This window comes from Aspergillus versicolor (genome assembly GCF_001890125.1).
Source record: "Aspergillus versicolor CBS 583.65 unplaced genomic scaffold ASPVEscaffold_1, whole genome shotgun sequence".
NCBI classification, from domain to species: domain Eukaryota; kingdom Fungi; phylum Ascomycota; class Eurotiomycetes; order Eurotiales; family Aspergillaceae; genus Aspergillus; species Aspergillus versicolor.
The window spans coordinates 4,682,708-4,695,865 of record NW_024467524.1 but is presented as its reverse complement, the minus strand read 5'-3'; the positions used below and the strand labels follow the sequence as shown (position 1 = coordinate 4,695,865).

The following is a 13,158-nucleotide window of genomic DNA, read 5'->3' as shown; positions in this document are numbered from 1 at the left end:
CCTCGACTCCTTAAAGTAAGTTTGGCTGTTTGTGGCTCGGAGGCCGATCTCCTCTTGGCTGGGTCATTCCAAGAATCCGGACTCAGACGAATAAACGATCATCTCCAGCACGAGACCCGAGTCAGGATAAGCTGACGCATGCCCTGGTTTTTAGTTATGAGCCTGGCCCGCATTCTTCAAGGGTTGTTTGTTTATGATGTAATAATAGCTTGATTCAAAATTTAAATCGACAATTTTAAATTACTTATTCGACCTAAAAGGAGCTGATTTGATTGAGACCTTCTATACGTCGTAGTCGAACCCCTGTACCGAGCTAGTGAGATCGCCGAATTCTTGGGGCTGCTGTGGCGCTTGTATACTATTTCCTCGTGTTTAGTGGAATCGCCGTTACTGCCAGGCGACCAAGATTTCTTCCGTACCAATGATAATTCTGCAACCCAGATTCTGTCCTGCCCGGTTACTCAGTGGGTCTCGGTGGGCAGATGCATTTGAGGCGACGGGGGCTTCCCTTCCTCTGTGCCTGAGGCCACGAAACAAAGCAAAGCATATTGCCGCCTAAGGCATAAGTTTGCTTTGTTGTCAAACAGCGTAGTTGAAGTATTCGGCTACCGTAGTTAGCGTCACAGGTGTTTAAATAAGCTGGCACCCACAACAATTTTTTTTCCATCTGCAAAGCTTGCAGCTTCAACACCAACTCGGTGCTTGCTTCAACAACATGTCTTTGGCAATCTCTCATGATGGCGATTGCTAAAGAGACCCATTGACTTAAATTCTCAGTGAGTATATTCTTTTCTCCTTGTCGACTTTCCCGTCTTCCAGGATGAATTCCTTAACAGGATATCCACGGCCGAAAAAAACATGAAGGACCATTTCAAAGTCTCTAGAATTACTCTGATTCGCAAGACAGCCAACTGCAATTCATGCATTCGGCGTCCGCTGAACCAGTGGCTAACATTTATTGTTTAGTTTTCGTAATACCACTAGGACAACTTTGCCGGACCGCAAAACACATTGTAAAAGGTATGCTGAACAAGTTTTCTATCACTCCCCTCCCCTGGTATGATGATTCTTCGACACGCTATAGGCATTCCTCAAACTTAATCACCATGTGGAATCTGTCTTACTTTAAGTTTCAGCCTTGTCTGACCACCATCTTCACCTTTGCTCTATTTGACTACATTGGTGAACGAGCCCTGACTAACAGTCTTGTTAGGTAAATACCATCTTGTTTTCCAGCTCTTCTTTCCTCGATGAAGATACCTTGAACGAACGGGCGGACATAATACTGCATCTCCCCTCATCCATAAACAGCGAAGCGTACAAACTTCGCGGGTGTTGGGTGTTGTATTGCTTGTTGAGAACTCGTCACCTGAGTCTTTGCACTTTGTCTACGGATGCTCAGTACCTAGTTGCCAGCCATTCTAACTGTCGACTATAGGTACTGTCTCTGCCCTGCATATCCCAGCACCATATCCAGTCAACATCTTATGATGAACTGTTTATTCACACTGTTTGATCCGCACTATGTGTTGGAAATGAACATTAACATACAAAAATCTGATTTAATGAGGTTAGTCCCCCCATCCTACCATTTTAACTATGGAGCGACGCTAATTCTGTAGCCTGACATTAGTTGACATTTGATCACTTCATACACGCACTTCGTGTTGTGACTGCATGCTGACTGGTCGACTACTAGCACTCGGTATACTCAACGTAGCATGACCGTATTCGTACGCAAAGAGTGAGTAGCCTTCTTGTCTTGTTGAATTTCTGATGATGATTTCTTTAATTGCTGTTTTTTCTGAATACACTTTGAAGAAACTTCTTTTTCACCTTGGAGAACTGATGTCTTGTCACTTCCTGAGCGTTGCAACCGGCCATTGTGTTTCCGTTGCTAACCACTCGAATAGTTCAAGTCATATAGAACAATGCAATTTGATTTGTCGTCTGAATATTTGTCTCATAAAACGTAAATACCACTGACCAAGAGATCACTGGGTTACTCGTAGAACAAGTTATGCTTCTTGTGCCAATCTTCCAAACTCTCTGTCGGATACTGCTTGTATACCTGCTTCTTCCCCTCGGGATACCTGGCCCACGCCGGCTTCGAGTCCTCAAAGATACAGACCATTTCATCAGGAACCGGCAGGTCCGTATCAATCGCCGACGCAAACGGATGAATCAGCTCAGGCCAAGTACCGTCCCAAAGCCAGAGCATAGTCCCACAGTCGGAGCAAAAGTTCCGCTCAGACGAGCACTTGGCCTCGTCCTTTGTGCCGCGCGCTTTTATAGCGTTATACTTCCTGTGCACCGTTAGCTCCATCCATCCAGTGTTGTACTACTACCCGAACAGAAGGCAATGGAATGAATAATGGAGTATGATGTGACGCACTTGATCAGTTTCTCCCCTTTCTTGATCTTCAAGCTATCCGCGATCCCGCCCAAGTTCACGGCACCGACATAAGAACCGATCTTGCGGCAGATGCTGCACGCGCAGAGCTGGTAGGGGACTGGGGTTGAAGAGTCGAGACTGAATTCGACTTCGCCGCATTGGCAGCTTCCTTCGAGTTTTCTGGACGGTGATTTGGTAGTTAGACAATATTTTTATGCTTCCGATTTACTCCATTCGATCCCCAATGTTTGGTGGCTTATGTCAAAGAAACAGAAGAGGCAATGTCATTGGGTAGAGATGAGGTTATTCGTCGAGGCGATTCCTCAAGGTACTCGGGTGGCTGGCATAACTGGCAACAAAGTACTTGGGTGGATCAACGTACAGAGGCATATTGAATTCGAAGCGGCTGATGCAGATCGACAAGTTTATTTGGTCTTGTTTCGAAAGTTACTTCTGAGCTTTGTATGGAATTGAATTCAAATGTAGAAGACCAGTGCAACAAACGTCATATATATACCCCCAACATAACAATTCTACTTCCACCTTCCGCCCATCTGCCGACGTCCTTCCGACGCTCAGGTGAGGGGTCAATCCTGCATTTTTGATTGGAGGCTTTGACATACATCTGACGTTTGAACTGCAGTGTTATGGTTTGCATGGTTTGTTTAACTGTGTTTGTTTGGTTTGTATGGTTTGTCTCCGCGGCATACGATACTCTATCGCGATAATAATCTCAATTCCAAGACTCAAGAGTGACGTTTCACAAATCCGACTATATCAACTGCAAAATGAGCTTCGGAGGTCCTGGTGGTGGCGCGATTAATACTAAACCTACGCCGTGAGTAGAGTCTCCCAATTTGCAACCTCCGCCAGTCCATCCCAGACCAAAAGATCATCCCATCCTTTTAAATCTTGCCAATCGAACGACTAACTGATTCACGTTTATAGTCCCGAGCGAGGGAGCTTCCCTCTCGATCATGATGGTACGATTTTCTCTATCTAAATCTTTGAAACCGCCTCATCCCAAAGACACAAACACCATATTCCAACCTTCCGAACCACCCCTAAGCGCAACCATTGACCACCAGTCCCTCCCCCTCATCCCATAACAAAACAACGCCCTCTAACTCGCTCTCGCAATCTAGGCGAATGCAAACACCTCATCCAGTCTTACCTCAAATGTCTAAAGCTGCAGCGCGGCGTAAACGACGACGAGTGCCGGCGGTTAGCGAAGGGATACCTAGCTTGTCGGATGGATAAGTGCGTCCACCCTTTTCCTTTCCTTTCTTTTCCTTCCTATTCCCTATATAACGGCATGAGTCTTGGTTATTGACGGCCCGATATTTGTATAGGAATCTTATGGCGCCGGACGACTTTAAGAATCTAGGGCTTGTGTTTGAGAAGGATAAAGAAGGGGGCGGGACGGGGCAAGGGCAGAGTTCGAGTTCAAGTTCGAGTTAGTGGATTTACTGCGGGAATAGAATGTTTAATGGCGAGATATAGGTATCTACCAGGCCATTGACATGCGCATAGAACGGACCTGGGTTGCAATTGACTGTACACTATTTTACTGTATACTATATTTCCATGGGCTTATGCTCTTTTTGTATATGATGAGCTATGATGTCTCTACTTTGCCTTTCTCTTGCGCACTACGGATATAGGCTTTGATGAATTAATAAGACCGTACAGAGCTTTGTAGAAATAATATCGATTCGATGCAAGTCTGCCATGAGACTTGGCCATGCATGTATTCTTCGCTAGTCAAAATGGTATCCTAACTCATACCAATATCATTCCAAACAACAAAAAGACAGTGAGGTATATAGAGAAACAAGTAAGCAAGCAAACCACGCAAGCAAAAACCCAGCCTAGTCATGTGAGGAGGCAGCCGCCTGAAGAACAAGTACATTGCCGACAGTTCTATTCTCGGTGCGCACCATTGCCTGTGCAACAGCACCCAAAGCACCCCGGGCATCGATCCCGACCTCTTCAGAAGACGGTGCGTCAACTTCCGGCGTCTGGTCCACGCGGGTGTTGCGCCGTCCGACGACGGTGATATTCCCGGGTTTAGAGGCCGACTGTGCCATTTCGTCTTTGACACATTCAATGGCGGTTTGGACACCGGCGTTGGAGCCATCCTTGGCCGGTGTGACGGTCTTGAAAATAACGCGGGATGAGAGCTCATCCGGCAGCGAGTCGCGGAGCGTGGCGAAGATAACGGCATCAGTCGCCTCTTCGAAGTTATCGGGCTGGGAACTTGAGGACGACTCGCGCTGCTTGGACCAGGCAGAGACGTTGGCTGTTATTTTTGGAGCCTCCACGGGTAAATCTATGTGGATAATGGTAGCCGTGACCTGGTCGTTTTGTGCTAATTGGAGAACGAATTTGAGAGCATAGCGGTCATCATCTCCTCCAAAGAAGGGTAGAACGATATGGTGAGAGCGTGCGGCCGCGGGGCGACTCCAGACTGCGCTTCCGATGCTTCTGGCGCTCATGGTTCGTTCGATAGTAGGCCGACCTTTGGCGTTGCTAGTGTACGTGCTGCGCTCTATAAGAACACCGACATTGCAGGAGCTTTGGTTTAGAATGTTAGATACGAAATCAGTATAGGGCCCGTTGGAAAAGCGATTTTGCTCATCCATGCCGAGGCCTCCTTGGTGTTCGCTCAAGGCGCCGGTCTCGCTCCATGGGATGAGAAGGAGGTCTGTGGTATCTTTGTGGGCCATCCCAAGGACGGTGTCTGCATATAAATGCTCAGGAACCACCGAAACTCCAGCCAGAATAGAAATGTCATGCCATTGACCGAATGCACGGAAGGTATTAATGACTGGATCCCACAAGGAATAGTCTTCAACTTCTGACACCTTCATTACACTAGATTCTCGATCCCCGAGTTCCACTAGGCGAATCCCATGGACTTTGAGGGATGAATCTTCGTGTATTTCGCTAGCAGCAGACTCTTCAGCTGCTGGCTCGGGTGATCTTGCGTCGTTCTGAGCTTTCTCTGGATGTACTTTCGGACTTGGAGGTTGGTTTGGTCCAAGGAGCGCGGCCAGTGTACAGATACTAGAAAGACCATCAAGCCGTAGATAAACGAGAAGTCTTTGAACAGTATGAGACTCTAGCTTCTCCTTGGCAGCAGTGACACTGTCACTACGCTCACCAGGTTGAATGGGGTTTCCTTCCCAGTCGATTTCACCGCGGCGCCACCGGTCGACCTTATCTTGGTACCACTTCGGGTATATATATGTGGTTAGAGGGGTAGTCGCAAAAGTTGTTATAAGTGCCATGACCACAAAAATGGTGAAAGTTCGGGTGCTCAGGATATTCGCTTGTAATCCGATGTTCTAAGCGTGTAGTTAGCATCGCGGTATATGTAAAGAGGGTCGTGACCCTAGTCATAACATACCAAAACAATAAGCTCCACCAGGCCTTTGCAGCTCATAAGAACTCCTACAGCAAAGCACTCCCGCCAGAGAAGGCCACAGGCTCTTGATGCGAGTGTACCTCCGGCCACTTTAGCAATAAATGCGATGGCGACCACAGCGACGACATAGCCCCATACGATTCCCGTGTCGAGAAGTCCCAAGTTCGTTTGAAGACCGGAAAGCGTAAAGTATAACGGCAGGAACAGCGCGGCGACGAGATCCTCGATCTTTTCGGTCAGCTTGATAGCGAAACCTCCCTCGTGAGGGCAGAGCAGGCCAATCAGGAAACCGCCAAAAATGGCATGAACCCCTATCACCTGGGTGAAGAAAGAAGACGCTAGGGCAATCAAAATCGTAATTGTGACTACTGATTGACTTGGTCCTTTCTGCAAACTTCCGGTGTAGCTGAGGAAGCGTAAGAACAGTGGGCGGAAGACTATAATCAAGAATGCGACGTAGCCAACACAGACGAGTAATACCCACAGTGCCGTAATGCCGCTGCCAGCGTTAACAAGAGCAACACAGAGCGCAAGTAATACCCAGCCAACAACGTCGTTGCCGACGCCGGCGGAGAGCACAATGACTCCAACATTTGTTCCAAGTAACTTCAACTCGGTCAAAATACGACACAGGACAGGGAATGCCTAGATTGATGACCAGTCAGATCAGACTTGCCGGGGTTTAGAAAAACCTCTGGAGGCAAAGGACTTACAGTAATAGCCATGGCGATACCGATGAAAAGTAGATAGGTACCAAAGTCTATCGGCTTCACGCCATCATCGTCCCGGAACTCGTGGTATAAGCCATAAGAAACAGCAGCACCCAGCCCAAACGGCAGGATCATGCCAGCAGCAGAGACGCTGCCAGCCACCCGCCAATTACTGACAAGAAATCGCAGATTGGTTTCGAGACCGACAACGAATAGAAATAGGACCAGACCGACGTTCGCGAACAGAGTCAAATTTGGAATCGAAGCGTCGGGGAATATCGATTCGGTGAACCCCGGTACACGACCCATCACGGACGGCCCAAGTATGATACCGGCAATGATTTCCGCGATGACGCGAGGCTGGCGGAGTTTGGAAAGAGGCCAATGAATCAGACGGCAGAGCACAATGATTATGAAGGCCTGTTTGCAGATCAGAATGGCAAGATCACTCCATGAGAGATAAAACCAACTTGGATAATGAATATAACAATTGGGTTTTTGGGATCATAATGCGACGGATTACCGCCCTCAAGGATACCACCCTGGGGGGCTACCCGGTTCGTCGAATTGTCGGCCATTGTTTGAGAGAGACCGAGAGCGCCTGATTGCGCAGGTTCGGCGAGGGCAAGGGAGAAAAGAAAGATAAGCGAAGGATGAAGAGAGAAGCGGGACGTCGAGTCTTATATTACCAGGGCCAATGAGCCACTGAGCACAAGGACAAGGACAACTGGGCGCGGTATAGACCAACCCCAGCCGTTAACAAGCGGGGCCCACGTGGTTGGCGTGGAGAGAGCAGTTTCACTGTCACTATCAGTGTCAAGGTGAAGAACCCAACTTCAAGGAGTCAATGAATTATCTTCTGAGAGGGGAAATCCTTCAAGTTCACAGGCATCACTTGTTAGGTTCTGACTTGGGAGATGGTCGGATGATGCACTGCTGTTTGCGTCATTCCATCCTTCACCAGAGACGAACGTTCTGGGGGGAAATAAGAGGACAAAATGGTGGAAGCATCTGACCATTCCCCAGAAGCGATTTAAGCCACTGCGGACACGATCCAACAGGGTGTTGAGGAGCCAGTCTTGAGAGGCTTGGACGAGAAGCTAGCGAGCCCACCTGAGATCTTTGTTATGCTGGGCCGCCCAATCGCTACCTTGGTCCACGCTTACCGGTCCGACAACGCCAAAGGAACCCTATTCTGACCTGGACTGAGCGTGGGGAGACTATCGAATTTTGAGTGCTCAGCTGCTGTACTTCGATCCCGGGCCTCTCGAATGCACGATAATGTGACAGCATAATCAACATTGTCGGGGGAATGAGGACCCCAAGCTGTGTAGAAGGGAGCTATCGCATGGCTGCTGACGACCGCATTCAGCGAAGAACTGAAACTTTGGGGTGCGAGATCGCCTCTAAGCTTGCACCGTTAGATGTCATATCGGAAATCTGCTGGAACATCATAATGGGCCAAATGGTACAATGCCCGTGGGCCAATCGAGATCCATCTCTGCAGAGTGCCCATGATTGGCACCGAAATCTCCGCTTCGGGATTCGCAGAGAGAAGCTGGGATGCAGCTATAACAAATCCATCTTACAAAAGCTCCAAACTCTAGCACACTAGGTTCAAATATGACTCATATCGCATTTTATTCCCCACTGGGATAATACATATGGATCCTTGTCAAAAACAAAAGTAATGAGTTAATATTGGCTGGATATTCAAGCTGTTGACAGTTATGCACTGTCGGTGGTGGGTTCGTCAGATGCGGGGAAGCGATAGCTCCGACCGGCGGGCAGACTTTCTCCGTCCAAGCTCCACGCCAGCTCTCTCACCACCAAATGACCAGCTTCTCAGATGTCGTCCATTGCACGCCCTCCCGACCCTTGCTTGGTTGCCATCGTCCTGATCGCCCGTTCTCGTGCTGGGCCTCGTTTCGTGTTCCATTACCCTCCCAAGCCCCTCACCGATAATCCTTTACGAACCCCAGCGAAACCAAGGCGCTCCTCACGGTCCAGAAGCAGACAAAGTTCGAAGGGCAACGACTCGAGTTCCAGTGACGACAGCCACTCGAGTTCCGACGAAGATGAAGACGATTCTCAGAGCCAAACTCACATTCAAACCAGCCACATCGCAGGGAGCAACGTAAACACTCGAAGGTCGAGCAATCTTGGGGTTGATGATCTTTCCAACTCATCCACAACAGGTGGTGAAAGACCAGGGTCCATTACTTCCTCCAAGTCGCACCTGAAAAAGCGTGGTGCTCACTCCGATGCTGAGAACGATTCCGGTGCCGGTTCTGATAGACAAGAGGATCGATCGAGAGGAGCGGAAAGCCCAAATCGTGTTCCGTTGGAATCTATACTAGGACTCCCGGTAGATGTATGGGAGAAGCTCTTGAGTCCATCACGCTCGTGGCATAAACGACGTTTTGAGCTCGGTATAAACGACCTTGCTTTCGTTGGATGGCCAGTTTTTCTTCGTGAGGACGGAAATTGGGTGAAACAAAAACGGAAGAAGAAGAGGAAGCAGCGCGCAGAATGGGAGGGAGGGGAGTTTGGACATAATGAGACCGCAGAAGACTCACAGGATGATGGTGTGGAAATGATTGCGGCATCAACAGAGACGTTGAGTCCGCACTCAACCGTTCCACCCAGACCTCAACTGGCATCCGCGGGTAGCAACCGGTCGTTAAATTTGCGCAGCGACTCTGTAGATCCCGATGACAAGGATACGATGACAATGTTCAACGTTGTCTTCGTCCTTGACCCTCCACCGCTAGAATATTCGATGCGTGTTCGGGAGGTATACGACAATATCATCAAGAAATTTACCAAGGCGTTAAAATGGGAGCAATCCCGGACAAACTATGTCTGGAATGAATCCCAACATATCCTTCACATCAAGGAGAAGGCAAAAGAGAAGAGTATGCCACCGACCCCCACAGTTTGTTAACCACAGCTAACAATCGTTTTTATAGGAACCTCACTCAACAACTTGTACTCGGACTTAGTGAACCAGTCGTCTCTTGCAAGAGCGATTTGCACCCTATTTACCAGCATATCAGCTTCAAAGATTTCCTCGCTCACGTTAAGCCCGGATGTGTCACTCTCCCTACAGATTCCGCCATTAACCTCTACACCATATCTCCCCGGGCAGAACGACCCTGCATACCCGGGACTTTGGCTTACAACCGCAGATAGCATCAGCCCCGTGGATGAACCCATGACGGACCCAAACATCACACCTCATCAAGTGTTAGCCAAGAACTTCGCCTTACTGTTGCTAGATAATGAGGCAAGCATAATCAAAGATGTGGAAGCGGCCGGGGGGACTTTAGCTGCGCCCCTTGTTCACTATATCCGCTGCTCTACCCCAACGAAGTCATTCATCCAGATCTCGCAGTCCTCCGGTATACCCCTACCTACCATCCAGTTTCTAGCCAGTCACCTGGTCTACTGGAGAAGGGCTCGTGCAATTCCCCCGCTCCACCAACGGGATACCTACTTTGTATCTCCGAACTGTGATCTCAGCAAATTGGAAGTCGCGTCGGCCGCTTATAGACTCGCGTTTCCCACTCTTCCCAGTCTGCCGAAGATGTTATCCGCTCTTAGTGGAACACCAAGGCCTTATGGAAACTTTATACCAAGTAAGGATCACAAAGCTACATATTTTGCTATATTAGCATGGCTACTCCGCGGCGGCTGGGTCACCCAACTTCGATCTTTCGCGAGAGTAAAAGTGACCCCCGAAGTGAAAATGGCCGTTGAGCTGGCCATTCGTCGAGAGGAGGTAGACAAGTACCTGAGCAGGGGTAGACCTTCGTCGGCCGTATCAGACAAGGGGAAGTCTGCCGAGGAGGGTGAACTTGAAGGCAGTGATATGGACGACGGTTCGTCGTCTTCCTCGTCTTCACTTGCAAGCCACGGCAGCGGGGATGAAACACCCATGCCGAATCGCTACAAAGCGGACACTGGATTTGATTTGTCGCATTCCCTGCTCGACCAGAAGGCTTCGCTGACAACATCTTCCCTGATAATATTGCCTCACAAAGCCTCTCCCCTGGAATCCCGGTGGCTGGATGAGATTGTAGCACGATTCCCCGATCATACCACGGATGCCGTTGCCGACGGGGAACAAGGCGGCCCCGATGCACCAGGTGGCCACTCCGCAGCCCCAGTCCTTACAGGTTCGCTGAAAAGCGCCTGGCCAATCTTGGTTAAATACTTCAATGGCTACGACGCTCTAGAAAAGATCCCAATTCGAGAGAATCTGAAGCGCAAACTGGTATCGCAGACACTAGTCCGCCTAGGATTCGTAACTGGGCAATCGACTATCGAGTTGGATACTAGGGAGCAAGTTTTGGTCTCCTTCAGACACTGGTAGTGGCATTTTGCTCTTCCGGGTAGCAATTCGAGAACTCGGGATTTGGAATCTCGGATCGTCAGGAAGAAAAGCCGCACGTGATATATCGGGCCTTTCGACCGCAGAAGCGTTGTCCGCGTTGTCCGGTTCAGGATTGGAGACATCCGAAGATTTCCGATGTCATTGTTACGCCGAGAACCAGCCCTAACAATTCTCAAGCGCCTCCACACTATTATTATGGACTACGCGGAATGGGTTAAGAATTTCGCTTTGACGGATATTATGGTCTATGGATTCGGTCGAGGGCCACAATTGCTCGACCTGGAGAGGTTTAGCCCCTGCGTAACTAGCCTCGGTACAGTTACAACATCAGCCCACAGCCGTAAGCAAACGTTAGATTATCAGTCCTTATTCATGGGCCAACGGCAGGCGCCGGGAACCTTCACGGAATGAGGCGGCTGTCACGTGCTCCCTTGCAGGGAACTGCTTGGAGTGCACGAACAAGCAGCAGGGGAAGTCTTGTTTCAAGATTATGAAAATCTGTATCCCATAGCATTGTCGAGTTACACCTCATAATCGAACGAACAGTTCGTCTGTCTGCATTTGTGGCAATTCTCACGAACCTGTGGACCTGGACTCGGTTCTTTGCATTGGCAGCGCCAAGAAACCGAAGATGGCACGATTTGGAGACGTTGGGATGGCACCAGAGCCAACTGCCGCAGCTGTGGCGCGGTGGTGCGGTCAATGAGGGAGTGGCGAGTAGCAAATCTTCATGTAAATACTACGAACACTGTACGCGATGGGATTATATCAATATAAAGTGTCAAGACATTGCCCCTCTATTGCCCAATGCCTAATCAGCAATACTCCGCAGATGCGTGGTTTTTGATGGGAGGGGTTACGGCCGTGGTTAATAATAATGTCGGATATGCATGTATTCTGTTAGTCAAACAGGGAAAACAAAAGACCTCGGGAGGACCGGCCGAAATGGTGCAGTGATAGTCGAAAAACTAGGGCCAGTACGTGACTGAGGTAGTATTCCCGTTATGTAGCTTGTGAACGCGGATGTCTCATCGTGGCTTCTGAGGAGTAACTTGGGAGAATTTCATGACTCCATAGCTCAGGAACAGGGGGGACCGACGGGAATCTTCACAGCTACCCTTATCGGGATCCAATATGTCATCGAATTTTCTTTTCGTTGTTCTTACCCTACAAGGCACGGATAAACTTAGCTTTGGAGACATTATTGGAGCATTTTACTTGGAGTGAGGACATCCGCCGCGGATCGGATGCAGGTAGTTTATATTGCGCCTTTCACCCGCTACCGAGGGGGTCGGATTACAAGAATGCAGGATGAGATTATGGCTGTGTACGGCCGAAATTACTCCTTGTAAAAGACAAGACGGCGGGAATGCGAAGTGTTATGCCTTGCGGACAAGCAGTGGCGGCTCCGAGGAAGTATAGGCAGGACAGGCAGAAACACAGTCAAGCAGTGAATGTTGGAATATCCAATCATTGCGAGGATGAACAGAATCCAGTCTCGCAGGCATGCCAATAATCATTATTTGGCAATTTGTCTGGCCGGCTGGCAGAGATGTAATATATCGGTTCATACCCACAGAAGCCCTGAAGCCCACTATTGTGCGGGCGTCCGGGACGGACAAGAATAATATTTAATCATAATTTTTTTTTTTTGGTTTCAAACGCGGAAAGCAAGAGGAAGAACCGTTTTTCCCTCCCAATTTTTTCAAGTGGACTCTATTACTTTTTCTCGTCCAGCTGTCGGCGTTTCTTCCACGGCCCTCAGCGGACTGCGTATTGGTTGGCATTATTCTTATTTTCTTCCCTCTCTGTGTGCCTTATTGCTCTCTTCCCTTTTTCCCTCACCCTCGTCTTGTTTCTTCCCCTCCTCTCACCTTCCCCTCCTCATCCCCTCAACTCCCCTGCACTCCGGCTCCCCTGTCATTTCCTCAGGTCTCCGGCACCCTTGTCTGCTCTGTTGGGCGTTTGTGTTGTTGCACTCGCGCCGTGTCATTCCTCAGTGTGTGCCGCTGCCGCATTTCCCCTTCCCACGCCCGTAACTTCACTTCCCGGGCCTTTTCTACCCACTTTCTTTTTTTCTCCTCTTGAGGCTGGAAAGGGTACATTGATCAGTTGATCCCCCTGGATTTTTATCCTTCTCCGCACGAGTCTTTTCTCGAACTTCGCTAGCGCGGCCCTCGACTTTTGACGTTTTCCGTCCTTGCCTAGAAATTTCCTATCAAGG

At 49.1% G+C, this 13,158-nt stretch overlaps 4 protein-coding genes across 4 annotated transcripts; 2 read left to right on the top strand and 2 right to left on the bottom strand.

Moving 5' to 3' along the window:
* Positions 1-1,622: 1,622 nt before the first annotated feature.
* On the bottom strand, positions 1,623-2,900 carry ASPVEDRAFT_36998 (GFA family protein). The gene is made up of 3 exons (XM_040811353.1): positions 2,778-2,900; positions 2,396-2,575; positions 1,623-2,306 (listed from the first exon to the last, which is right to left on the bottom strand). The coding sequence occupies exons 1-3, from the start codon at positions 2,783-2,785 to the stop codon at positions 2,003-2,005; spliced, it is 492 nt and encodes a 163-aa protein (XP_040663338.1). The 5' UTR covers positions 2,786-2,900; the 3' UTR covers positions 1,623-2,002.
* Positions 2,901-3,140: 240 nt separating this feature from the next.
* ASPVEDRAFT_36997 (uncharacterized protein) lies at positions 3,141-3,968 on the top strand. Its single transcript, XM_040811352.1, has 4 exons — positions 3,141-3,233; positions 3,344-3,378; positions 3,541-3,655; positions 3,748-3,968. The coding sequence occupies exons 1-4, from the start codon at positions 3,184-3,186 to the stop codon at positions 3,854-3,856; spliced, it is 309 nt and encodes a 102-aa protein (XP_040663337.1). The 5' UTR covers positions 3,141-3,183; the 3' UTR covers positions 3,857-3,968.
* A 298-nt stretch (positions 3,969-4,266) lies between these two features.
* On the bottom strand, positions 4,267-7,113 carry ASPVEDRAFT_120161 (Kha1p; the record flags this gene model as incomplete). Its single annotated transcript, XM_040805771.1, has 4 exons — positions 4,267-5,745; positions 5,808-6,470; positions 6,539-6,955; positions 7,006-7,113. The coding sequence occupies 4 exons, from the start codon at positions 7,111-7,113 to the stop codon at positions 4,267-4,269; spliced, it is 2,667 nt and encodes an 888-aa protein (XP_040663336.1).
* A 1,271-nt stretch (positions 7,114-8,384) lies between these two features.
* ASPVEDRAFT_122568 (nitrogen permease regulator 3 family protein) lies at positions 8,385-10,913 on the top strand (the record flags this gene model as incomplete). Its single annotated transcript, XM_040806000.1, has 2 exons — positions 8,385-9,453; positions 9,508-10,913. The coding sequence occupies 2 exons, from the start codon at positions 8,385-8,387 to the stop codon at positions 10,911-10,913; spliced, it is 2,475 nt and encodes an 824-aa protein (XP_040663335.1).
* Between the last annotated feature and the right edge of the window lie 2,245 nt (positions 10,914-13,158).